Source organism: Dermacentor variabilis, chromosome 8 (genome assembly GCF_050947875.1).
Source record: "Dermacentor variabilis isolate Ectoservices chromosome 8, ASM5094787v1, whole genome shotgun sequence".
Classification (NCBI taxonomy): Eukaryota; Metazoa; Arthropoda; class Arachnida; order Ixodida; family Ixodidae; genus Dermacentor; species Dermacentor variabilis.
This window is the reverse complement of record NC_134575.1, coordinates 135148240-135175304: the sequence shown is the minus strand read 5'-3', so window position 1 is coordinate 135175304 and position 27065 is coordinate 135148240. Positions and strand designations below refer to the sequence as shown.

The 27065-nt window shown below is 43.8% G+C and overlaps 1 protein-coding gene across 2 annotated transcripts in view; it reads left to right on the top strand.

Moving 5' to 3' along the window:
* Window positions 1-8970: 8970 nt before the first annotated feature.
* The window catches only part of LOC142590600 (N-fatty-acyl-amino acid synthase/hydrolase PM20D1-like), a 72235-nt gene continuing 54140 nt past the window's right edge, over window positions 8971-27065 (top strand). Inside the window, exons 1-4 of one of the 2 annotated variants that reach the window (XM_075702911.1) lie at window positions 8971-9384; window positions 17040-17175; window positions 18682-18914; window positions 20130-20353. In XM_075702911.1, coding sequence (XP_075559026.1) covers window positions 9199-9384; window positions 17040-17175; window positions 18682-18914; window positions 20130-20353 — 779 coding nt within the window. In that variant the 5' untranslated portion in view covers window positions 8971-9198. The remainder of the gene's footprint in view (window positions 9385-17039; window positions 17176-18681; window positions 18915-20129; window positions 20354-27065) is intronic. The other variant, XM_075702910.1, reaches the window with a different exon arrangement.

Below are 27065 nucleotides of genomic sequence, written 5' to 3'. Positions count from 1 at the left end.
GCAATGTAGACAGCTTGGCTATTTTTTAACAGTGCCCAAGAGACGGAAGTTGAAAGTATTAGTAATGATTCCTGTTTCAGCAATGCCGTCGCGACCAAGACGCGGGCGTGTATCGTCCAGTAAGTCGATGGAGCGATGCAGTGGTGAAGCGGGAATGTACTCCGGTCATGTTCAATGCATCGTGCATGTATTCAATTTCTCGGCACGCGTGAACTTCGGCCACTGCTAGCGCATACAACAGAAGTGGTTTCCATTTTTTGGCAGCGCACACACAAACGAAACACGAGAAAGAAGACAAGACAAGCGCTCGTCGAACAACTCAAAGTTTTTATATGAATAAAAGAATTATGTACCGAGTAATTTTTAAATTCATGTGGGTTACATATAAAAACCGTCATACACTCAGGAGTGATTAATGAACGCGCTCGCTTCGTTTGCCAGTTGTTTACTTCACTCGGCGCACCGCAGTAATCCATGTCTGTCGTCTGCTTTTTTTCGTACCATTTTCTTGTGAATCGGCAGAATTTCACTGGTGGCATCAACCCTTTCGTGTTTACATTGCTGTCGTGACAGTAAACAACGCAATAATAATTTCCGGTCATCCGAAGAGGCGCCGTCGCAAACAAGAGACGTTTCGCGCGCAGCGCGAACTGAACGCGGGCACGACCGCTAAGGGAAGCGGCGGCGGAAACCTACACCCGTTGGAGATGAAATCGTTCCGCCAGGGGAGAAACGAGCGCTGGCGTCTAGGATGAAACTTGGCGTGCGGTCGTCCATGGTGCGTACAAACCGGGCACCGATTTCGCTTGAAAACGGAAGTGACGCGAGCTATTTCCGCCCGAATCCGCGCCTCGGCGGCGGAGCAAGTGAGAGCGATCCGGCGCGGAGCGAGTTGATCCGAAACGACCAGTGGAACGCGCGAACCCGCTCCAGATCGACCAGTGAAATTCGGATTCGTTGCGACGGAGCAAGAAATTCTGCTCCGAATCGACCAGTGAAAAACGCCATTAATCTCATCCGCCCACCTAACTTTCTGCCGCCCTCTGCTACGCTTCCCTTCCCTTGGAATCCATTCTGTAACTCTTAATGACCCTCGGTTATCATCCCTCCTCATTACGTGTCCTGCCCATGCCCATTTCCTTGTATATATATATATATATATATATATATATATATATATATATATATTTATATATATATATATATATATATATATATATATATATATATATATATATATAGTAATTCGTCCGAACTTCGCACAGAACACTGCGTCCCACAGCTAAAACTAAGAGCGTGAAAAGCGGGCAGAGATGCAGCTGAACATCACAATGGCACGGTATCAAGCTCCGTATCACTGTTTATCGCGTCCTTAATTAGTACCAATAATCTTAACCATCTACTCTGCATATTAGTTCGTGGAATCCGGGCAGACCATGTAATGTCACTAAAGGTCCGCTAGGTTCACAGAACTACGCGATAATTGTCGTAAAGTGCCCGATAAAAGTACATGAAGCCACGGATAGCGCACTAGCGCTGAACACGATTGAAAACAAGCGTTGTCCCATTTGAAGAGCGCATGAACAGTTGTGAGCAAACGCCACCTTAAGCACTATATTACTTACGTAACGTAAGTCGTGGCGAGGAACACGTACAATACCTCCGCCTACGACGCCCGTCAAGTAAAGGTGCATGTGCGATCTGATGACGCTGCCGAAAAGGGGCGAACACTGCGCGCGACGCTGCTGCACAGCGCCGATTCGCAAATTGCATTGCCGAGGCGCGACGCCACTCGAATATTTCGATCGTCCGCACCACTGAATCAGACCACCATTGATCAGACCACGAGAGTTCACCGAGACCAAACACCACTACTACTGCACGACTTTTTGCCTACTACGGAGACTCCTTACGTATCATACAACAACGCCACATGGCGTCACGGCATCACTTGGCGCCACCATCGCGCCTTCCAAAAGTCCCCAAACGATCCTGTCCCTAGGCACCTAGGATCAGGTAACGTGAGGGATTTTTGTACGACATTTATAACGTCCTCGACTACCTGCACCGGTGCGCACCGGGGCGCCATGGTGCGCACTTTCATTCTCGATCACCCGCACTGGTGCGCACCGACCATCCTCGATCACCGGAAGCGCACCCTATTGGAGCGGTTTTCCGTTGCCCCGTCTCGCACCGAGAAAATCGGCGCTGCGCCGGGGTGCAATCCCATAAAGCACTGCGGGACGCGCGCGCACAGCCGACTGCAGAACCGCAGATGCTCTGGCCCGATAACTGCGGTTGCAACGGAGTTGACGGAGTTAGCTAGTGGAGATGTCGGCAATGAGAAAGAAAGAGCTAGTAGTTGCCGCAATCGATGAGCTTTCTTCTAGTTCGTCTGACAGCGAAGACGACGTACATGCTGATCGCCCTCGTCCAAAAACAATGTGGTGAAGAGCGACCGAAAGTGGACAGGTTCGCTGAACGGGTCGTCAGGAGCGGGTCGTCAGGAATAATTATAATATCCATTGGTGTTTGCTTGCAACCAGGTATGTCGGAGCACGCCGTTTGGCAAGGTTCGAGCGCTTGCCGCGGATGCTCGGCACCTGCAAACAATAAAATGTGTGCGCGCGCGTGTTCGCGCACGTTTTGCGCGCCAGGGGTGAAGTGGCGCTGCATCCAAGTTTTGTCCTCGATGTTGACCCTCCGCAGTGCGCCACCACCGCGGTGCAAAGCGCACCTTTTTCGTTTCGGGGCAACCTCGTGGCAAGGTAATCGAGGATGCTATTAGACGCACTCCCGTAACGACTCAGTACGCTTCGACAAAATCGTTTCAGGGTTCCATTAAAGGCACCGTGCACTTTGCAACAATCCTACGTTGTTTTGCCAGTTTATCGTGGACGGTTATTTTTGTTTGCATAATTCGTAGAAGCCGTCATTTCAGTATATATAAATATGAAGGAATTTTGATCGTATATCGGTTTAGATACAAGCAGCGCTCCTATGCAGAGAGATGCGGCACATGGTAACGGCACTCGCAGTGACGCCAGGCTGTTTGCAAACAGGCGGAGGTCTATTGGTATCTAATGTTATTCGAAGAATGCAATGAAAGATGTTTCCTAACCATGCACACTAAAACAAAATCACACCTTTTTGGTTGTATCTTGTCACACAACGATAAACGTCATGTGTCTTTCCGCATTTCCCTTCTTTAACGCTGCGAGTCCGGTGCTTCCAAGACACGAACGGCGTGCGCGTTATCAGCATGACATAGCATTTCCGACAGGAAAGTAGCGGGCGCGGCGTTTTCAAGAAAGGAAACGCAAGCAAGGCAGATGTTTCCAGACAGATGTTTCCATTCACACATATTACATCTTTACTCACCCACAAAGCATGACTAAGCGAAGAAAAGCAAGAACAGACGACAAATTGTTTCAAAGCGAGCGCGAACCCTGTCGTCTGTTCTCCAACTTTAGCGGCCCGCTGGTACGTTTTACGTAACATATAATCGTATACGCAATAAGAAGTTCTTATAGTTAAACAAAACATGTTTTTTTCGTAATAATAAAACAAAAGCAGCTTTTTACGTGCCGTTTTAGTAGAAAATGAATCATACTGACAGACAGAACAGTGCTTGCCAAGCGCTTCTACAGTAGCGCGTCTTCAAGGTGTCCTCTCTCCGAGAACGATGCTAATCCGAAGTCACAACATACCGGCATTCCCATGCACACCACAGCGCAGCAGCGCCAGATTTCCCTCTAGGTAATGTAGTGCGAAACTCTATGCCTGATGCGACTGGAGAAGCTGGACAGCTGAATGAAGTCAACTATGGATGGATGGATGGATGTTATGAGTGTCCCCTTTGGAACGGGGCGGTGGCTTGCGCCACCAAACTCTTGCTACTATGCTGCCTAATATCCTACCTTGGTTAATCAATGAGAAACAAAAAAAAAGACACTATGAACTACCACGTCCAAATTTTCTGATACCCTATTGCGAACTGTGCTTTTGTACGTCTCCGTCTTTTGTCGTTTCCCTACTTTTCTTCCACCAATCCTCCAATCGCCTCTTACTGATGTCTATTGCGGACCTGTTTGCTTTACCACTGCTCCCGCTGAACCCAAGGGCTTCAAGGAGGCCAGTGGTGCCTAAATCGACCGCTGGATAGACGTCTTCACATTCTAATAAAATATGCTCCGTCGTTTCCCTAGCTTTACCGCAGCAAGCACATGCTTCTTCTTCCTTCTTATATCTCGCTTTATAGGTGCGTGTTCTAAGGCATCCCGATCTCGCTTCGAAAAGTAATGAGCTTCCCTTTGAGTTATCATAAATGGTTTCTTTCCTAATTTCGTTTTTTCCCCTTAAGTAGTTACTCATGGCAGGTTTCTTTTCCATTGCCGCCACCCATGAGATTAATTCAGCCTCTCTGACTTTCCGCTTGACCTTCTTTGTTGCTGTGTTGCCCACCCCACAGGCCGCATACTTGCTGGTAAGCTTCCTAGTTCTTTTCCTCCACTGTGAATCAATGTTTTGCCTGTACAGATACCTGAACACTCTCCCAGCCCATTTACTTTCCTCCATATTCCTCAGCCGTTCTTCATACTCAATTTTACTGCGAGCTTCCCTCACTTCAAAACTAGTCCAGCCCATATCCCCTTGCACAGCTTCATTTGTAGTCTTCCCGTGAGCGCCCAATGCGAGGCGACCCACTGACCTTTGGTTCCCGTCGAGTCCTGATTGTACCCCTGATTTAAAGCAAACAACCGCATTTCCAAAAGTAAGTCCTGGAACCATTACCCCTTTCCACATACCTCGGAGGACCTCGTACCTATTGTATCCCCATAGCGCTCTGTGCTTCATTATGGCTGCATTTCTCTTCCCCTTGACTGTTATGGTTTTTTCCTGTGTTTCCATATATCCGTTGCCTTCGTTTATCCATATACCAAGGTATTTATATTCTGTTACCCGAGGTATTTCTTGGCCCTGTATCTCCACTGTCTGTTCACTGTTATCATTGAATACAATAACACCTGATTTTCTAACACTAAATTTCAAACCTAAATTGTTGGCTTCCTGTCCACAGATATTAGCCAGACGTTGCAAATCACTTTGCTTGTTTGCGAGCAACACAATGTCGTCCGCATAAAATAAACCTGGGAGTTGCTGCTCTATTACTGTACCTGCCTGTTTGTATGATAGATTGAACCCGATATTACTTCCTTCTAGCGCCCTCTCCATCCTCACCATGTACATCATAAACAGCAGCGGGGATAAAGGGCACCCCTGCCTCAGTCCCTTGTTGATATGAACTTTCTCCGCGCTCCTCCTCCCTTCCCATTCAACGCAAACAGTATTTTCTAGGTAAATCTCTCTGAAAAGCTGTATACAATCGTTACCTAAGCCTTCCCCTTCCAGAATATCCCACAAAATGCTGCGGTCTACGTTGTCGTATGCTCCTGTAATGTCCAAAAAGGCCACATACAACGGTCTGCTTTCTGCTTTTGATATTTCAATACACTGAGTAAGAACAAACAAGTTATCATCCAAACGCCTACCTATTCTAAAGCCATTCTGAAGCTCTCCCAAAATGCCATTATTTTCTGCCCATGCTTGAAGCTTTAATTTGATTGCCTGCATTGCTAGCCTGTATATTACCGATGTAATGGTCAACGGTCTATACGAGTGAATTCTGTCTTTCTCCCCCTTACCTTTATAAATTAAATTCATTCTACTTTGTCGCCAACTGTCTGGTATTCGTCTATCTTTTAAAGTTTTTTCAACTGCTTTCACGAGAGCTTCCTTACTTTTTGGTCCCAGTTCATTTATCAGCCTAACGGGAACCTCGTCTAGCCCTGTGGCTGTGCGCTTAGGAATTTTCTCTTCCGCTTTCTTCCAGTTTAAATTTGTAAGCACTAGCTCCTTTCCCCCTTGGGTCTCTTTCATGCTCTTTTTTTCTTCAAATACAACCTCGTCCTTGCCTTTGAAAGATTCGGCTGTTACTTTTTGGATGTAATTTATTGCTGCTTCTCCTTCCAGTCTGTTTTCATCTTCATCTAGGATATGTTGTTGTATTGTTGTTGACTTCCTGCCTAATGATTTTATGTGATTCCAAAATATTCTAGGTGCGGCCTTCTTTTTCTCACGTATTTCTGACAACCAACTTTCGCTTTCACCTTTTAATTTTGCTTGTACCAGTATTTGAACCATAGACTTTTTCTCCCGGTATATTTCCCATTTACTGGTTACTTCATCCTGTGGCAACTGCGCCTTCTGTGCCTGCCTGTGCTCTCGAGATGCTTTCTGTCGTTCGGCGATCGCTTCTCGTATCTCCTTGTTCCACCAGCTTTTCGGTTTCTTTTTTCCTTTCCAATGAACATGTTGTTTCTCTTTCCGTAATTCTGTCGTTACTACACTTAGAAGCTCACCATATTCCCACCCCTTACTTGGCGACTTGCCAATTTCTTCCTCCACTCTAGTGACTATATTCGCTATTTGTTCAGCGTTCAAATTTGGACTGGCCATTTTGCTTTCGTTGCTCTCTTTCCCAACTACATATCCCATTTTCAAAATGATGCGTTTATGGTCACTCCCTATGCTGCTAAACCCTTCCTCATCGATGACCATTTCTCTCAACTTATCATGAATTCCTTCTGTCATCAGACAGTAATCAATGGTCGATTTCCGGTTTCCCACTTCCCACGTGATCTGTCCTTCACACTTAAGCCCTGTATTCACGATCACGAGGTTATGTTGCTCGCAAAGGTCTAGCATTGACTTCCCGTTATTGTCGGTATAGCCATCTAAATCCTGTATGTGGGCATTCATGTCACCTAATAGGATTATCTCAGCACCATTCCCGAAACCCCTAATATCAGCGCTTATGCATTCCACTAACTCTTTATTCTTCTCTGTGCAATTTATTCCGGTCCACAAATACGTAACTCCAAGCCAAGTTTCTTTCCCACTCATTGTACCTGCTAACCAAAGATGCTCTTGACATTGTGAATTTACTCTCTTCCATTTGGCTCCCTGATGGATGAGCATTCCGACTCCCCCTCCCTTTCTTTCCGACTTAGTTCTGTTGCACCCTTCCCATACATAATTCTCAATAACTGGCGGCTCTTCTGAGTCTCTAAGGTGCGTTTCTGTAACCGCATACACCCCTATTTGTTCTCTATGTAACTGCTCCTCAATCTCTGCCCACTTTTCCTTTCTTCTGCCGCCCTGCATGTTTATGTAGCCTATTGCATGGCGAGCTCTTGTTCTTGCTTTCCTCCTTTTTCTGTTATCGACGGCAATGCTCTTCTGATGTTCCCCTAGGGGACCTTCTTTATTACTACCTACTCTGACCTCCTGAGCGCCCGCGGGCCCCCTAAAAAAGCAACAGCGCGACCCCCAAGTCGCCAGCCCACTTCTCGTGCTAGCCTGTAATTGAAGTGGATCCCATCTCGTTTAAAACCACCACAACTTCTCACTTCCCTGTTTACTTCGACAACCTCGAAGCCTTTCTCTCGGCTCATTTTCCATATTGCCTCATTGGCAGCCATTACGGCTCTTTGTACGTGACTGTCACGCACAGGCACCTCCGGCACCGTGCACACCACGATCTGCACCTGAGGGGATAGCTCGCGCAAGTCGTCCACCCCCTTCGCCAAGCGCTGGGCTAGTCCTGGCCCTTTCCCTTTCAGGACGTCATTTAGCCCACCTGCTACTACGACAAGGTTGCGCACGTGGGCATTTTCCGTGAGCTTTTCTTTTGCTCGCTCCATGACAGAACCCAGTGTCTGTCCTGGAAATGTCCCTACCGCCACTCTTTTGTCGCCTTTCACCCTCTCTATAATTGCTTTTGAGCACCCAGCCATGTTTGAGTCGCCAGCGATAATCACCCTTTGACTCTCTCCTACCTCTCCCTGCTTCCCGGCTTCCTGTGGCTGCAGCGTCGCCTCACTCGGGGCGTGTTGCGCTGCTTCGCTATAGCTACGCCGATTCACCGGCGGCGAGCTGGCGACCGCTTGCTTTGGCTCCCTGCCTCCCACTTCGCCCTCGCTTTGGTGTCCTGACCCGACATTATCCGCTGCCCGAGTCTCAAGAGCGTCGAGCCGCCTTTGCAGTTCGGCGCTCCTTTCTTTCGCCTCCCCAAGCTCGGCCACAGTCCTCACCAACTGCGCGGCCTGGGCCGCCTCCACCTTGACGAAATTTTCAACCTTCGCCTGCAGTTCTATCCGCTTCTCCTGCTCCTCCCTCAGGTTTGCCTTAAGCTCTTCAAACTTAGCCGCCCAATTCTCTTCCAGTTTTTGGACGGCTTCCCTGACGCGCTCGCACGACCTGCACGTGAAGCTAGACCCCACCGCGTCTGCTAAATTCTGAAATTTAGTCTCGTCGAGGAAGCACCAGCGCAGGCACTCGTCGCACTGCACTTGCTCCCCGTCCCCCGCGGCCTTCATGTTTTTCGAGTTCATCGCTAGGCCTACGTCCCTAGGCCCAACGAGCAAGTTCGCCAAATCACTCACGCAAACCCGACCTCGACCGCTATCCCAAACAAAAACAAAGAATTATCACTCCCTACTCCATGTGAGAATCCGAAGAGCTAGCTGAAAGAACTACCCCCTAGGCCTAACGGGGGAGCCGCCAGACCTAGACAAAGCCGGTACGTTTCCTACTCCTACCAAAAATTCAAAATTTGCGCCCCTACTCCATGCAAAAGAAAACACTTCAAAACACTAGCTAATAAAGATAAAAGAGTACTTAGCTACGAACGAAGTCGCTGAAGCCTCGTCCACAGGAGCGTCCGCGAGCCACGACCGTTCCCAACGCGACCCAACGCGTCCCAACGTGTTGTACAACGCGTTGTACAACGCGTTGTACTAACCTTTGTGTAGTGGCGTCCTCTGGCGGTTAGCAGGCGAGCTTTGTTTGCTTTTGCTATCTCGAAGGCCGTGTTGATCTACGAGACTGATATCTTGGAGGCTTCGTGATATAAGCGTGGCCGCGTGACCTCTTGCTCTCGACGATCGGGCACCGGCCTTGCGCCGCAGTCAGCTGTTCATACAGTTTCACTTGTTCGTCTGCTATCGGTCGCGGTTCACGCGCTTTGTCAGTGTCTCTCTGAGGCGTGTATCGGAAGCATCGGCCAAGCCGTACGAGATACTTGAGCTGTCAGACATTCCCCGTCAACTAGGGGAAGCATTACGTCGCAACGCCATGGCTGGCGCTAAAACAACGTTCGGCACCGCAATGCGCATGAGGACATATTGCGACAAGCGTGTGCTTTCCGTTATTTTGATGCTGGTCGCGGCGACTACACTGAGCCTCTTAATTGCTGTCGTGGTACGTGCGATACTTATCAAGGCTCCAGACGTGCCCTGCGCTTGGCCGGACGGCGAACAGGTATGAATTATTCTTGTGCGTACGACTTTCACATGAGATAACAGAGCCGGATCATTTGCAGCGCTCAAAAACGCTGTTCGTGTGCATTTTTTTGCCTACGTCCACAATTTGTGGCTGTGAATTGCCTGACTCTCCTCGATATATTCAAGGTCCAACCTGATAACGCGGCGATAATTAAGTGTTTTGCGCTCGATGTTTGATTCAAGCATCGCGCCTTGGCCATTAGGAGGGCGGCTGAATGAGTGCTCGCGCATCCTGTATATAGTTCGTGCTTTGCAACGAAACTACGATCGTGCAGGTCACATTTGTGATTCAACGTGTGTCCTAATTTTCGAGCTGATATCATCGATTCAAAATTAACTTCAACTTGATCTGCTTTCAATACGTGTTCTACAAAAGCCATATTCATCGCCGAGCCCCTGCATGAACGTGTGCATTTTTGTTTCCAAAACGTTTTTCTGCGAAAGATTAGCTGGTACTTCGGTTTCTAAGCAAGTGCTGATTAAAAAACATTTATTATGAGAGGAGGAAGAAGCGTGCACATGTAAATTTGACATTGCTGAGGGGATGCGATGGGATTAAAATGAATAAATGACATAACGCGCGCTGACCATTTTTGTTATTTATTCTCGCTTTTCTTAAAAGCAGTCAAGCCTATAGCTAAGCTGAATCCTCGCTTTCACCGACTATATATGGATCACTTGAATGTTTTTGTACAGGAGCATGAACACCAAGCAGAAGCTTGAAAAGGACCCTGCCACTGTGTTAAGAGTTTAAAAATAGTGCTGAAAAGCAGGCTGCTGCTTATGATGAAATTAAGCAACTAAACGCTAGAGTGGGGACATTAGAAAATTCTATAGCATCACCGGACAATGTGGAGACCAGGACAAATGCTGATGCTCCCTGCATTGTGTCAAACCAAATGACGGCCATTACATCCAAATGTAATGACACAAAAAACAGATTTCAGCGTTGTAATTTTTTAATACTTTTTTCAGCCTAGACGATGATACCAAGGAGAATTGGGCAGCATCCGAATAGCATATAATCAAATTTTGCTAAAAAAACTGGGTGTTACTCTTAACAGGTCAAGAATCTGAACACACGTACCGATGTGGTAGATTTGTTGCCAAAAAATGAAACCCTTTCATTGCCGAGCTAACTCTCCTCAAAGATAAAGAGTGCATTTTGTCTTGTGAACCGAAGCTTAAGGGGACAGCATTCTCAGTCTTGTATATTTTTCGGTGGCAATTCAGCAGGTCAGAAAGAAGCTAATTGAAAAAACACAGAATAAATCCTTTAAGCATTCTGTTTACAAACTACAAATTGGCTCTGTAACGTACGTCTATGACAGCATTGCTAACGCTGTCGTCGAGATAAACAGACAGCTATAGTCAAGGCACTTGTTCTAGTTTTAATCTAACAGTAAAGAAAGTTCATAACGCTCCTTCTTTATTAGTGTCATTTGCTAACACACGTAGCCTGATGTCGAAGGGCGATTTCATTTCAAGCTATCTCGATGATGCTGACTCTGATGTTATAGCTTTCACTGAGACTTGGCAGTAACCTGTAGAATCTGACGATGAAATTATTGCCTTAACAACTATCTACAATACATATAGGTGTGATCGCACTTGCAAAAGAGGAGGCGGTGTCTTGTTAGGCATAAAGAAAAGTCTTGCGTCATTCCTCATCAATACCAGTTCCAACATTGAAGCTGTCTAGGTTGCCTGCATGGTATTTTCTATCCAGATGCTGATCCGCTGCTGTTACCGCCCACCAGATTCGAACAGCTATTTCAATTATCAGTTGCACATTAGCATAGGCAAGGCATCTGAGTTCTTCCCCACTGACATTATCTATCTGTTTGGTGACTTCAACTTTCTATTAATTGACTAGGACAACTTTTGTCACCATGCAACTTGTCGACTGAATTCATTAACTTGACCCTTGATTACAACCTCCCCAAATTGTATCGCAGCCAACTCTTGGCTGTAACATACTAGACCTTATAACTTACAATCCTGTAATACTAGATCACATAAAATGGTTTTAGTGATCATAACTTGCTTCAACTCACCTTAAATATCCCTTCTCCTGTTTCTAATTCTTGCCAAAACTAATTTGCAGTTATAGTCATCACCACTGAACTAACAACATTTTGGGAGAATGAAATGCTACTGTCATGTTACGACCGATCACTTGAAGAAATTTGGTTGATGTTCAAGGAAAAGGTGTCCTCATTAATTGTCATTTAACGCCTTCTTCACCATATACAACACCTTCATTGCGGATTGAATACAAAGCCTACATTAAATGATATTGCACTGACTATGCACAGCGAAGGATAAGTACTTTTCTAATGACCTTCTAGAGTTACTGAGCAATCAAACATAGTTTTCGAAAACAATAAGCCCTAGTCAAGAGGGTAACCATATTCTGTTACACGATGATAATGCAATCGCTCTTTCTGAGAGTAAGTGTCCAATAGTTTTCAATTACTTTTTCACGCCCGTTTTACAGGTGGGAATAGCTAAAATCCACCCTTTGTATTTGCTTTCGACTACCATTACGTGGCACCAATAAACATCATAGTTGAGGCCATTGCATCGCTAGTAAACAGCATTAAAACGTCTTGTTGTGACATGGATGGAATAAGTTCTGAGATACGACGGTTGTTCAATAAAGACTGAGACTGGTGCTCTGAAATCTTAATTTCTGAAAATTATTCGTTCGCACTTTTATCCTTCTTTATGTGTTCCCCAGAAAGCTAGAGGCATGCATCCCACCATTTGTACCAGGCCTATAGCTAACACGAGTGAAGCCATCTTTTGACACCTGCTTAAATATCGCCTCCAGTGTGTGAACCACACCTGGTTTCATATCAAAGCCATGTCTCTTTTTACCTTGAGGTACACAAAGAAGCCAGAGTGTGCCGCATCATCTGGACTGTAAAATGGGGTAAGGGTACTTTTGCGAAGATATGAAAAACGATGAAAACAGGGGACATTGCTTGACACGGAACAAGATATGGAACCAGGGGTGGTTCTCACACTGAAGGTGATCTTTAAGCAGGTGTCAAAAGATGGCTTCATTCATGCTATCTAGGCTTAGTAGAAATGGTGGTGCCTGTGCACTTATTGTGGAGCATATAAAAGGGGATAAACTGCTAATGCATAATATTCAGAAGTTGAGATTAATTAAGACAACTGTTGTATTAAAAAAATACCACTTCTGTTTCAAGCTTCATCCTGTTTCATATATTCAGACAGTCCTTAGTGTCTGGTATGCTTCCCTCCGACTGGAAGATTGCAAAAGTTGTACTGATTTACAAAACTGGAAGTAGAGACTTCTGTGACAATTACAGGCCCATCTTGCTTACCGGCATTTGCTGCAAAATGCAAATTTGCTGCCTATGCCTCTTAGCAGGCCTGTAAGGTCTTTCTGAATAAATAATTTCTGTTAGTGTGTGTTCGTATTGCAAATCGGTGCTTTTATATGCTGCACTCCTTGTATGTTAATCACTGGACGTTATTGTTTGTTTTGTTCAACATTGAATGCTAAACAGAATGCAACACACAATTAGCTGCTTATAAGCTATTAATCTTTATGTGATGTATTTCTAACAAACTGGAATTCTTTGTAGTATGAGTACGCATTCGGTCAACACATCCACCATCTTTTATTTGTTATATATATGGCAACAAACATGCCGTGGACATGTTGATCAGCCCCAGACCATGAAGACTCCTGCTTTTTACTGCTGCATCTTATGGGGTCAACGTTTAGTAAAAGCTGTAATAGCATGATTGAAATGAGGACAGAAAAAAAAAGAAATAACATGCACCACAGGACAAGCACTGCTATTATGACTGCAACAACAAAGAACAAAAGAGACACTGTGCCTAAGCCACAGAGTGCACGATGGGTGTGGAGGTCATATAGTTGTCTACCTTTTCCCATGCATTCTGATGCCTAAAGGGTTTCCAACAGCAAGAGTAGGAGAGTACAAGAATTTTCACAGGCAGCATGGCCAAAGCGTAAGAGAGAGAGAAAAAAAAAAGAAAAGCTGTGGTAAATGTTCAAACTAGAACAACGCTTACCACAGAACGAAAAGTGCTGGCCACCAATGAAGCAGAACAACAATAGTAAATGAACTGACCAAAACCAAGGCCTGAAGAAAAATAATTTATGCAGATCCAACACATTTCTTCAAATTTGGGAAGTGAAGCTCTTATGCAGCAGGCACTTATAAGTGCTATAAAGCTAAATGCGATGCATAGAAAACTCTTTATTGTCCTCCTATGGAACCTGTAATCTCATCAAACGTTTGTTTATGCACTGCACAGGTTACAACATTAATCTCGTCTGTTGGTTTGGTTTTTGGACTGCCTTGTTCACAGTCTGTGCTAAAATGCAAGCAGCAGTTCGTGCTAAGGCATACTGTGAGACATCAACGCAGTGATGTCATGAGGACAAGGGCGGTGTTTGTAGAGGGAAGAATGATGAGGAGATGCGTACCCAGAGAGGAGTACAGTGTGAAGACAGTCGTAAGTCAAGGTAGTAGGATGACACTTTGTAAATATTCTGGTGAGTAATCATAATCGGGACAATTAATTAAAGGTCTATTGATGGCACAGTCGCTCATGCCCCATTTTTTTCACAAAAAGACTATTGAATGCCTGTGTCAAACCACATGCACAGGTTAATCATTGGCTACAGGCACTACGAAATAGGAAGAACTACCGTTTCGTTATTGCTCACGGAACTTGGCACACACAACATTCTTTCAAGTACGGTAGTGCCATTGGCAGAGTGGTCGGCTGTGACAGTACACTGAACTTTGACGTGGAATGCTGGCACATTAGGTAAGCAGGGTGTTCAGTTTACCTGAACCTGAATGTCCGTGTTTTCTTTCCTTCCTCCACCGGACAGAAGCGCCAGGAATAAGTCGCACACACAAACATGTGCTCCTCAACTGCAGGGCTTGCATGTGAATGGCAAACTGCTTTCATTTATAACAATGATGGTAATGAATCAAGGGAGGCTCACATCACCAGATAAGTGCATGTTGTGTTGACAGGAGAGGTGCATGATACTGCAGTACTACACATAGATTTTAATGGGATACAAACATGGTGAGAGTGGTCAGGTAATAAATCGTTTTGCCAATAGTGACAGCACAAACTGATGTACAGGTATCCAAAAACTGAGGAGCTTTAATTTATGACAGATACATACAAGAACGAATGGCAAAAACATCTGGGCCCTTAGCAATCTGCTAGCTTGAGCCCATGCAATAAGTGCACAAAATTAACGTATGCAGGTGCGAGTAAGAAACATGAATAAAATTTGAGAATGTTTACATTCATAAAAGATAATTACATGAAACCAACGAGGACTAGAATTAATAATAACGAATGAAAAATCAGTCTTCTTTTTAACATATGGAAAAATACATAGAGTGCTGAGAGTAGTAAAATATGTTAGTACATGATGTAGCACATTGTAGTTAAAAAACAGCATAGCATACTATTATCATAGCACTATAATTTGGCTATAAATTTAAAATTGTTTTTGGCAATAATGTCTTTTAGTGAGCGAGAAAAATTGTGGCTTCTTTTTTTCTCTATTGGAAGAGTATTCCATATTTTTCTGCCTGTATATGCTGGCAGTCCCCTGCTGTATAAGTTCCGAAGGGCCGGTACGTTGAAATTACGGTTTTCTTCTTTGCGGGTCTTTTGGCGGGGATAAAGAGGGTGGAGGGAAGTGGGTTATTACTCGTCAGAATTGCATGCATAGCACATGCTGTTTGACAATCACATGCAACTATAAGGGGTTCTGCAGTTCGTGGAATAATGGCACGGTATGTTCTCTGCAGTTTGAAAAAGTTAATATGCGCTGGGCACGTTTTTTCGAAGTGATAAGTGATGCTAGATACAAAGAATAGATATATCCCCATGATTCTGCACTGTATACAAGATGACAGTGAAAAATTGCAATGTACATGTCATTGTCACTGTACTTACAGAAAAGTGCTGAGGTGCCTGATTGAGCACAAAACATGCATGACTTAGTTTCTTGCAGATGTTACTAGTACGTTCCTGAGAATGCAGTGTGAATCAAGCGTAATGCCAAATTATCCGCACGCTTCCACCTGAATGATTACTTTGTTACCGATTGTTAATGTTACTGAACCTTTATTTTTGTTGCCCGAGGATGTAAACACTATGTAGTTAGTTTTGATGCAGTTTAATGCGAGTTTATTTGCAGTGAACCATTAAGCTATATTATTTAGTTCTTTACTAGCAGCTTCTTCTGTTTGATCATTATGTTTACTGGTAATCAGTGCAGCTGTCTCATCAGTTGTGCTTATAATGGCATCACTATCATGCAAGCTGATCCTTGTGGCGTCCCATGCAAGACTGGCGAGAAATCGGAAGTGTCTGTTCCTATATGCACTCTGCTGTCGTTTGTGAGATAGCTCTGAGAAATTTTTAATATTATGTCATGAAATCCAAAGCAAGCTAGCTTCATTAGTAATAGTGCACGGTCAACCATTTAACCATTTGATTCTTTTTGTTGACTGGAAATGATTGAGCAGACGTTACCTGCCTCGTGCGTTCGTTCAGGAACTGGTACCTCTTCGTAACAATGTCACTTGCTGACGAGTCATTTAGAACAACCCTCACTTGCTTCAGTGTCTCTTCCTCAAGATTCCAGTATGTGCCATACATTAATCCCTAATATGCGTACAGAAATGAATATGAATTGTGCAGTAAAATCATGTTGATTATTCATGCACTCGCTGTTAAAAAGTACTGTTTAAAGGAGCATTGATATGACGTTTCTGACATTGTTGGTAAATGCAGGTCCAAACCCTCTAACCCTACCATAAATACTGCAATCCTCACAGCACCCAAGATAATTTACTACTAAGTAATATAGTTGTTTCCGCAAACCAGCTTTGGTACAGATGTTGTGGGTGCATGATGATGTCATCACCCACTAGCTCGTTCTGATTCTTTGATCGCTGCTACTGTCACATGCGAGCATTGCCAGGACAAACATGCGCAGAACTCTTGTTCATTTCCTTATGAGCTAAATTGCCACATGTGGCCTCGTTTCTGCACAACAGAAGTATATCTTCTTGCTTTGCGTTAAAACGTTGCAGTAATGTAGGTGGACGCACCCCATCCGTGAGCAGTGAGTCATCGGGCTGGCTCTAGTACTGCTGGTTCAACATGTCGATGACGGCTGTCAAAGATCTGACATTATGTCATTGGTACAACTTTGGCCAGACGGGCATTACTCTTGGATGCTCCTTCTACATTTTGTCATGTCCTCTGTACAGGTCACTTCTGTGCGAGCTTTCCGTGTGAGCACTGGCATGCCTTACGATACCTTAGAAGCAGAGGTGCAGGATTAACGGGGCATGGTGCAGGTGCGCAGTCGTCACCTGGAACGCCACAGCTCCAATGAGATTTGGTTTCTGCAGTTCAAAGGGAACTTAGGTGCCTGTGTTGAAACGGATGGTAGCTTGCATACCCATGCATGCGTGCGTGACATTCTTGCTTCTCTCCTATCATTCTTGTCTATGTTTTCACTGCCTCGTGGAGAAAAAGATGTGGAGTAAATGTTCTTATAAATTCCAGGAGCTGGCCATCAAAGATAATGAGCGTCATCTGTCCGAGAGGCTGGCAGCAGCCCTGCGGTTCCCCACTGTCAGCACAGGCCCACACGAGTACAATCGGGAGGCCCTAGTGGACTTCGTCCATTTCCTTGAAAAAGGTGTGTGAGCCTACATTCGCTTGTTTTGTTTGCACGCCCAGTTGAACAAATAAAGCTAGGCTTGATTTCTTTACAGCGCTGCTGAAGCAGATAAGCGCCAAACAGTTATAGTTGACAGTACCTTAAAGCCTATGCGTATGGTGAAAACATGAGTCTGTACTTTCCAGGGATTCCTGATTTGAAGAAGACCATATTCCATATCATGATAAGTGTCTCAAATTCATGTTCAACACAATGAGTCCTTGTAATTATGCTGTGCAAGCATGGGACACAGTTGTATTGCATGCAGCAGACGAAAAATAAAGTAGGCAGCACAGGTAGACATGGTGTTCAAAATGTTGTATAGGGCAAAAATCAATAGGCCTAGTTCAGAACCATTTCATTTATGTTGTGAAGTATCGATACGTTAGCAGTGTACGGATCAGTGAAGGCCTCCAAAATTGAAGACTGACTCATTTTGAGGTTGGTGGATGGATCGTAATCAAAGGCTCTTTTCAATAAAATTTGTTAAGTTTGATGAATAGCCTTTCACTTCTTTTACTTTGTTTATATTTTCCCTGCTTCCTGGTCCACAGTAATATCAGCTGCCACTGCTAATACTGACAGTGTGGTCCTGCTCCTGGTGCCCTCTGTGTATTTCCATAGCCATCCTTAACTGGACAAGGTTCAGTGTTTAATAAAATGTGGATGAGCATAATATTGCAGGTGGTGCTAGTCTTCTAAAGCAATGCCGTAAATTCCTTCTCCCCAGCATCTCAATTGAAATTGCATGGAATAAATACGTATGCCACACAGTTACACGCAGCGTAAGCCAGTAACTTATCATTAATACTGTTAAGAGCTGTGGAAACAGAGACTGAGAAGAAGTGTTTCGTCTTCTCAGATTGCATAACATTAAGGAAAAGCTGGAATGAATTTTCAGGGAATTTGTTAGTTCTGGAAAATTGAGGGCATTGCAAATCCACTTGCCAAGAGTTGGGGAAATTCATACCTACAGTGGTTATGGTAAAGCTAGTGGTATGCCAGAAGGAAACAAAGTTTTCATCTGAACCTATACACTACACTGCAAATACTAATGGTGTACTTTGCTGGCTTTCTGAGTGTGAGCCTGTCCGGGCAGTTGGAATATAATTAAACACGAGATTCACTTAAATGTGATAGTGCATCCTACCCGATTTACAGCTTACTGCTAGTAATAGTTTAAAATTGTGGGTTGGCACAGAATCTTGGCTGAGATATAAAGCACTTTTTTTTTCTGCTTGTGCCTGAACGACCATTGTCATAGACTGTCAGGGAATTTTCATAAAAACTAACGAAAACCTGGAAAAATGGGGTAATTTAGTAATGCCAACATAGTGGATACCCTACCTCTGCTGAAGTTTCTTAAGAGGCCAATTTCTGCACTTAATGGTAATGTTTAGCAGTGCTTACTGATAGCAACTAATTGCATGGACAAAACGAGCTGCCATCACTGTCGCTCACATGCTGTAATCTGGTTTGTCGCAGCCTTCCCACAGGTCCATTCATCCAATTTGGTCAAACGTCATGTGGTGGCCAACTATAGCCTGCTTTATGAGGTCCAAGGTTCAGACCCCAAGCTCGTGCCTTACATGCTGTGTGCGCACATGGATGTGGTTCCAGCTGATGCGACTAAGTGGCACCACCCGCCATTTGTGGGACAGGTGCTGGACGGGGAAATCTGGGGCAGGGGTGCTATCGATGCCAAGGACATTCTCATGGTGAGCAACCCACCCTGGCTACCAATCTATACTTAGGCCCAGATGAGTGAATATTTTATAAATTTTGGTTTATTTTAGAGTTTTAATAATGTTGCTTTAAGTTTTACAAAAAATGCTTTCCGCTTGCGAAAAAGTTTCGCTTGTCGGTTCCCCGACCCTCTTTTGAAAGTTTTGTGATGGTAAAAGGATGCAAGAAGGGTACATTATTCAAGAATGTTTGCACAGGCAAGTTCCTGAAGCAGTTGCCGTGATGTAAAAGCAGTCTTCGTTTGTCACTAATTGCTGTGCCAAGTTTGTTGATACTTTTCTGCTGCGTCTAAAGTGAAGTAATATTTAATGAAGTGTGTGTGTGCTGTGTGTGCGTGTGTGTTAATAAAAAGGCATCCCTTCTGGGCAAGCCTTCAAAAAAGTGTTTGCTATCTCCCTCCCCCCTTTTGGTGTCATGTCAGCAGGATTTTAAAAATTTTAAGTTCGCAGACTGGCAAATGTTCGTAATGTCTTACGTGCACTAGTGACTTGTTATAGGAAAGTGGGGGAGAGGTTACAAAATCCCAAGCCTCCACCTTTTATATTTACTCCACATTGAAAGTGCACCCAGAAACTTTCAGCTGGCTGGAAACGTTAAAATAAAAATGCACGGCTTGTCCACAGACTGTGCAGCTGTGATTCAAAGGACCATCTGGAATTTTATTATTAAGTTGTGTGATGTGGTTCTCTGTCCAAGAGATGCAATTTCATGCAATTAGGACTCTTTTAGAGGTGCTTTTCATCACTTAACGTGCTTGTACTTTCTTTTTCATATCTGACATGCTTACAAATGAAGGTTCTCCACGCAATAATTGATTATGCTTTTTAGTAATGCATATTTTCAGCAGATCAGTGCACGATCAAAACAAAAAGGGCCAAGCATTTTCTTAGTGCGCATTGGCATGTTTGAAGAAGAGCACTTCGTCTTTGGCTCGTGAATTCTCGTCTTTTTGACTGTGTGCCAGTCTACTGAAAGAGCCAAAGGTTCCTTTTATCTTACTTCAGTACGTAAATTGCAAGCACATACTAATCGAGGGCAGCTCAAGATAACTATTGTGCTGTTGCTTTTGCCAAAACTGTGGCTCCGTTATACCCAGGGCATCATGGAGGCACTTGAGTTCCGTCTGGAGCAGGGGGATAACTATTGTGCTGTTGCTTTTGCTAAAACTGTGGCTCCGTTATACCCAGGGAATCATGGAGGCACTTGAGTTCCGTCTGGAGCAGGGGGACCTGCCCCGTCGTGGTCTGTTCTTGGCTTTTGGCCACGACGAAGAGGTTGAAGGTCGGGACGGTGCAGCTGCCATAGGCCGGTTGCTGCGGGCCAAGGGCGTTAAGCAGGTGGAATTCATTCTGGACGAGGGTATGATGATCCTGGAGAGATTGCTCCCCGGACTTCAGAGGCCAGTCGCATTGTGAGTCCATGCTCATGTGACCATGATAGGCTTGCCAATGACGTGTACAATGACGCGTACAAGAGCATTGTCAGGTGGATGTGCACGCATGTGGGTTTAGCTGGCAGGGGTTAGCTAGTCTCCATATCTATTAATTTATTTATTTCGTGTATCCTCAGGGCCAGAGGCATTAAAGAGGGGAGTGGTTACATCAAATACAGAAAAAGTACAGTGCAGCAAAATGGTTAATAGTACAGAAATAGATGGCTCTCGGTTATTCAATCTTATCTGAGTGTTCTTGGAGTGCTGGTTAATAAAATGAAATACGGTGCATGTAGTGCAGTAGTACAGTGTTCCGGTAATACAAAAACAGTGATGCAATTGGTAGTACAAAAACATGAAGGCAATGCTGCTGTTTATACAATGTTATCTAATACTGCCATGAAGTGCTGATGGTCAACAATAGTAGCGGTTGAGGCGCGTAGGCGATTACACTTAGCAGATGTACGCGGAAGGAATGAATGAGACATGACATTGGTTTGGCATAATGGAATTCCAAATTTGTTATTGTGATCTAATCTTGATGAAATGTATTGAGAAGGGGAGATAAGTTCATCGCGAAAAGAAAGATGATGAAATATCTTATGAAAATGTGAAAGCCTAAGGCCTTTACGGCGAGAGGCTAAAGATGGCAAATCAAGGTTTAATTTCATTACAGAAGTGCTGGCAGTTCGGTTATACTTAGAAAAAACGAAACGAGCAGAGTTATTTTGTACCATTTCTAATGAGTGAATTAGGTTTTTCTGAAAGGGATCCCAAACTGCTCCGGCGTACTCAAGCTTTGAGCGGACTAGTGACTTGTATAGCATTAATTTTAGGGAAGATGGTGCCTTAGTGAAATTGCTTTTTAGGTATCTCAGCATGCGGTTAGTGTCTTTAATTACATAAGAAGCATGCATGGACCATGAGAGGTTTCTAGCAATATGGATACCAAGATATTTGTAGGATGAAACAGGGTCTAAGGGGAGATTATTAACGCAGTAAGAAGGAAGCTGGTTAGAAGTGGTTAGAAGAAGCTGGTTAGAATGCAACTGTGGGGGTAAACTATATGAGCTTAGCTCTCACAAGTATGCATGTTTACATAAGTGCTTTAAGCCTCCTGGGCATGACATTATGAGGTAGTATTGCAGTTCAAGCTACATATACCGCTCTTCATGTATGACTGGTTGTTGTGCAGAGTCTAAAGGTACGGCCTCACTTTCAGAAATAAGCGCGCGCAAGGCAGCGCCCTTAAAAATGCATGCCACGAAAGGTGCTTTTGTGGCAAGAATTCTCTGTAGCGCGAGGAAGGGTCCCGAACCCATTATTTCGCTGTGCTGCGTTTCCACAAACCCGAGCGAGCCAACCAGAGGTGTCAAAGTCGTCACGTGGGCGGTGAGGTCAATGCTCTCACGGGCGAGCCCGACCGGTGCGCACCATGTTGCAGCAGCCGGAGAAGAACAACTGAAACGCGCAGAAATTTTCATGGGCTCCCGAGGCATCTTGAGAGAGGGCGAGAACTCTTGCCTGCCTGCCACTCTCCGCAACCGTGAATGTGCAGTGGTGTGGACTTCGGAATGCGGCGCGCGTTTTTAAGCACCACCTTGCTTGCGCTTATTTACACAAGTGGGGATGTACCTTTAGACTGGCTTTCTTACCAACATAACTGAATGTGTATTCATGCTGCTTGGAATGTATATAGGCAAACCAGCATACAGTAGAAACTTGTGAAAACATATCTCGCATCACTGGCAAATTGTTAAAATTATTGGGTTAGTATCAAAAGAAGATTTATTGAGCGAACACAGAGTACAGAATGAGATCTGTTAATAGCAATACGTTAGCGCATGGCTGACAGTGCGGTTTGCGCTGTCAGCTGACAACCACTGGCATATATCAGTCAGGGCTCGAAGCGTGCGGTGGGCAAGCTCGGTGCTTTTTGTTGGCCCTTGTGCATGGTAGCTCAATCTTGAGGTGTGAAAATTAGCCAGATAGGGGATGAGAGTCCAGATAACAGTGTGGGCAGTTTGCAAATGCTGTGTCAACAGCGGTCGCCTGCGTTGCAGGATCTAGCCACCCAGAAGCTATGCTGTCCAACTTTACATGAACACAACACTGCGTTAAAGACTGCCTGTGCCATTACACCATAAATATGTGCAATAATAATTTGCTGGTGTATAATATGTAATTGTCTTTGAGTTGGAGAGCAGTGGATTGCAGCTGTGTATGTATTTAGGTTGTAGCCAAAGAAAATAATGATACAAGTTACAAAATTTGTTTGTTCTTGTTCCATGTTGAAGGTGCTGTCATAAATGAACACTCCCTTTGGAGCCTCATTTGAAGTGCTCTGCTGCCAGATCTTTCTTGACAATATTGGAGGATTCAAGCATGCAAATTCGATGTTGGAAACCAAAGGGAGCTGCACAAGCTAATTCTGGCAATTCTTGCTGGGAAATAAGTGCCATCGATTGCATTGCTAGGCAAGTTGACGGGCATTCTTCATAACCCTTAGCATAGACAGCATGATACAATGAAGAGGAGGCACAGGCATCTTGTCCTGTCTCCTCCTAGGGTTATCCTGTTTGTGATAATGTTTGTAATGTTCACAGAAGGCTTTTTTCATCAGTAGGTACTTCCCAGTGAACGTTATGCAAATATTGTGCTCATTATGCCCTTGTGTTATGACCCGGCTTACAGGACCTTTATCAGTTTACACTGATAAAGTATTCTTTCGAGGCTGTAGCTTCTTTAATTTCACAGTAAGAAGCTGATTAAAATAGTAGAGAAAGTTAAGGTGAGACTTAAGCTTTCTTTAACCAGCGCTGCTGCATCAGTGTGACATCATGGATTTTAAGAATTTTCTCATATTTGAGGATTTGTGTGATTTTATGAAACTTTACTAAATTTACCCTTTGGCTTTTTTAGAGTGCAACATAGTTCATCTTTAGGGATAAAAAATTAACTACACTAAGCAGGTGACATCGAATTCTAAATGTTCTGGCAAGCTCTTTTGGCACCCAAAACCGCAGAAATAATTTTTTTCTTTATGGTGAGCTCAAGCGCATACATGAAGGTAATTCTTCATTTTTTGCATCTTTTCTGGCTCGTCGGGCCTCCTTGGCATAGTAGTATATATCGCGACTTTTTTTTTTTTGTGCTGTTGTACAGATGTTATTGTATATAAAAAAGGAATGCATACTAGCACAGTTTGAAAAGAAAGCCTTCGTTATTGGTGTCTTCGTGGACTTCTTGAAGGCATTTGACTTAGTGAACCACACTATACTCCTAAATAACTTAGAGTGTTATGGCTTTCGGGGACAGGCTGAAACGCTTCTTAAATCATATTTATCACATAGAAAACAGGCTGTCTGCATAGACAATATGAAATCTGAACTAAAATCTGTTACTTCTGGCGTCCCACAGGGCAGTATATTGGGACCGTTACTATTTAATATTGACACGTGTACTTATCTTTATCGGGCAACCATGTTTCGCCGCCTAACAAATGTAATCGCACAGCGCGGGACGCGCCCACATGTATCCGAAGTTTCTGGAAAGTTATCGATGCTTCTATCCGATGTCTGTTGTCGCCGAACCTTATGTTATCTGATTTCATCACCTGACGCGAATGGTATAGAACTTTGTGGAAGGCACGCGGGTCCGAACGATTAGTCTGGAACATTCGACGACTGCTCTATAAAAGCCGGCGCGCTTGACCCGCTGATCATATTTTCAACGATCGCCGACCGTGTTTGCCGCTATCGTTGTGCTATAAGAGTAGCCTCTTTTGTGGGCAAAGGTACGCCCAATAAAAGTTAGTTTTGTGTTTAACAGTATTGCTACTGTGTTCTTTGACATCACGACCACGTGACAATATGTAGCTTAATGATATCTCCAACATTAACTCCACTGCTAAATTTGTTATCTACGCTGACGACACTAGCATCTTTCTTGCTGGAAATGTTTTAGATCTTCTTGTTCGAGAATGCAATGACACTATGAACGAATTACAAAAATGGTCTGAATCCAAGTGCATGCGTATAAATGAAAAGAAGACACAAGCTGTCATATTCCGCCCTAAAAATGAGCCAATTCCCTCGCCCCTCGAGATTAAGCTGAATTCACGACGTATAGATGTGGTTGAGCAATTTAAATGTCTCGGAGTAGTTTTCTCCTCCTGTATGTCTTGGGAAAATCACGTGGACCATATCACAACAAAACTGGCTCAAATAACTGGGATCGTAGGCCGGCTCAGATACGTCCTTCCAAGGCCAGTAAAATTACTCCTCTACAATTCACTTTTTTACTCCTATTTAAACTATTGCCATTTAGTATGGGGCACAGCCACAATTAGCTGTCTTCAGCGCATTTACATTTTGCAGAAGAAGTTCCTTCGTCATGTTCACAATGTCCCCTAGGGCTCACCGAGCACGGATCTCTTTCTGCAAAGTAGTGTGCTGAAGATCCGCAACTTGTACAAATACCACTTAAATGTTCGTTTTAAACTGGAAACATGGAGAAACGTAAACCACATACGTTACCTTACTGATTTACGTACCCGAGAAGCGACCTACAAGACAAGACATACGGAGAATTGGGTAGTGCCAACCCCTCGAATAAATTCCGGTAGAGAACGCCTGCAATTCACTCTTCCTTCCCTCTTAAATGCTTATGTACATAATAATTTTGATCTTTTCAGTGCGTCAAACAGTGCTTTGCGTACTATGTATGTCACCATGTAGGTTCTGTTTTTCTTTGTGGTGAATATTGTCTAAATATTGTATAATTTTGTTATGTTTTCGTTTGTATTTGTTCATTAAGTATAAGTGTTATTAGACTGCAATTACCTTTGTTATAAAAGCCTTGCTGTGAAGCCACTGCCAAGCGAAAGGGGGCTGCGGCTTTGTCAAGCTGTTTGTGACAGCTTTTTCTGCGCCTCCGCTGTCTGTATTTGTACGAGGCAGAAAATAAAGAATTTGAGTTTGAGTTAAATGTAATGTAACCATATTGTATGTATGTGTACAGGTCAGCTTGTTTTTACTATTTAGTCTCTTTCATCTTATTAGAAAAGAGCCAAATAATTCGGCTCCTGCTGCTATCTTTACAATTCCAAACAACTACTGTCACTATCAGCAGAATGCATGGGTACCCATACAGTTAGGTGCAGAAGTGTCAATGCAACTGGTCTACAGTCTGTTTCGTACATCAGGTGCAACGTTGTGGAAGCTAGAGATACCTCTTGTGGTGGCTGCATTCATGCTTAGAAATAGTTGGGTGTTCTTGGTCAATTTTTGTGAAAACGATCTTTATAATAGGCTCAGTTATGAACAAAGAAAGGGAGAATAAATCCTGAGAAACAAGCGAACAATGTACTCATATGACTGCTTTTGCTTTTCGTTGTTGTTTTTTTCGTATTCATTATTTGCAGCCCAATAGCGGCAGCCTCACATGCATGCTTGCATGAGCAACTGCCGCAGGCGTGCAGCTAAGCATAGAAGGAACATGTGGAGTGATAAATGTTGGTGACCACTCTTCTTGCATAGCTTCTACAGCGTTGCACCTCATGCATGAAATGGAGTGTAGTCACTGGAGCGCACTACCAGCTTCGCTTATACATTACACTTGCTGAACACTTGGTGAACACTTGGTGAACAGATTGGGCCTTATTCTTGTCAGTGGCAGAAGCTGGTGTCCTCGGCTACGATACACACGTCGGCAGGCTACAGTGACGAGATCAGGGGTCTGTGTACTTTCGTGGTAAACTGTACTTGGTGCCGAGCTTGCAAGGCAGCTGCAGAATCTATGCTTCGTCGCTTTGGACACCTGTCAGTGCTCAGTGCGTGGGCCAGTTGTGCGACTTGTGACGTGCAGCTAGCAGCTTGGGAAACCACTCTTTATGTACGAATAAATTACGGCAATATAATGTAGTGCCAAGAACAGGCTGGGATTGTCAAAAGCTAGAATTTCGCTTGTGGATCCCTGTGGAAGCATGCGAGGCTCTTCAGCTGTGGCAGGTTGTCATTATTAAATATAACTGTGTCGGGACTCTGCTTTATTTTACCATGGTGAACGTCAGTCTGAGGTCTCCGGTCAGATTAAAGGTTCTTTCGCATGGTCATACTGTACAAATTTGTTTATAAGGATTACTTATAAGGGGTGTGCGAATATTTGAAACCTTTGAATAATGAATCAAATAGTGCCCTATTCGATTCGGCTTTCATATCAAACATTCACTATTTGTAAATATGAATATATTTGAAATAGTTTTCCAAAATCTTACGCCATCAAAAGTGTATAATCAAACATAAAATTGCAGCAAATTTACAACAAAGTTCATCTCAGCGGACACAGCATTGACTAGGAGTGTGCTAATTTCGAATAGTAGATCTCGAATCTAATCAAGAAAGAAAAGTCAAATATTGAATCGAATATACGAAAATTTAACACCAACTTTGTTTGCAAACTTTGTGCAAAAAAACACAGTGCTGCAAATGCTCAGGAGGCTAATCACATTACTTAACAGGGATCTTGCTAGCTATCAATAAATTAGCTATCTATAAATCGAGATGTATAGTATGCTCTATTCTTTTTGATTTATAGCTATCAATAAATTAGCTACTTATAAATCGAGATGTATAGTATGCTCTATTCTTTTTGATTTATAGCTATCAATAAATTAGCTACCTATAAATCG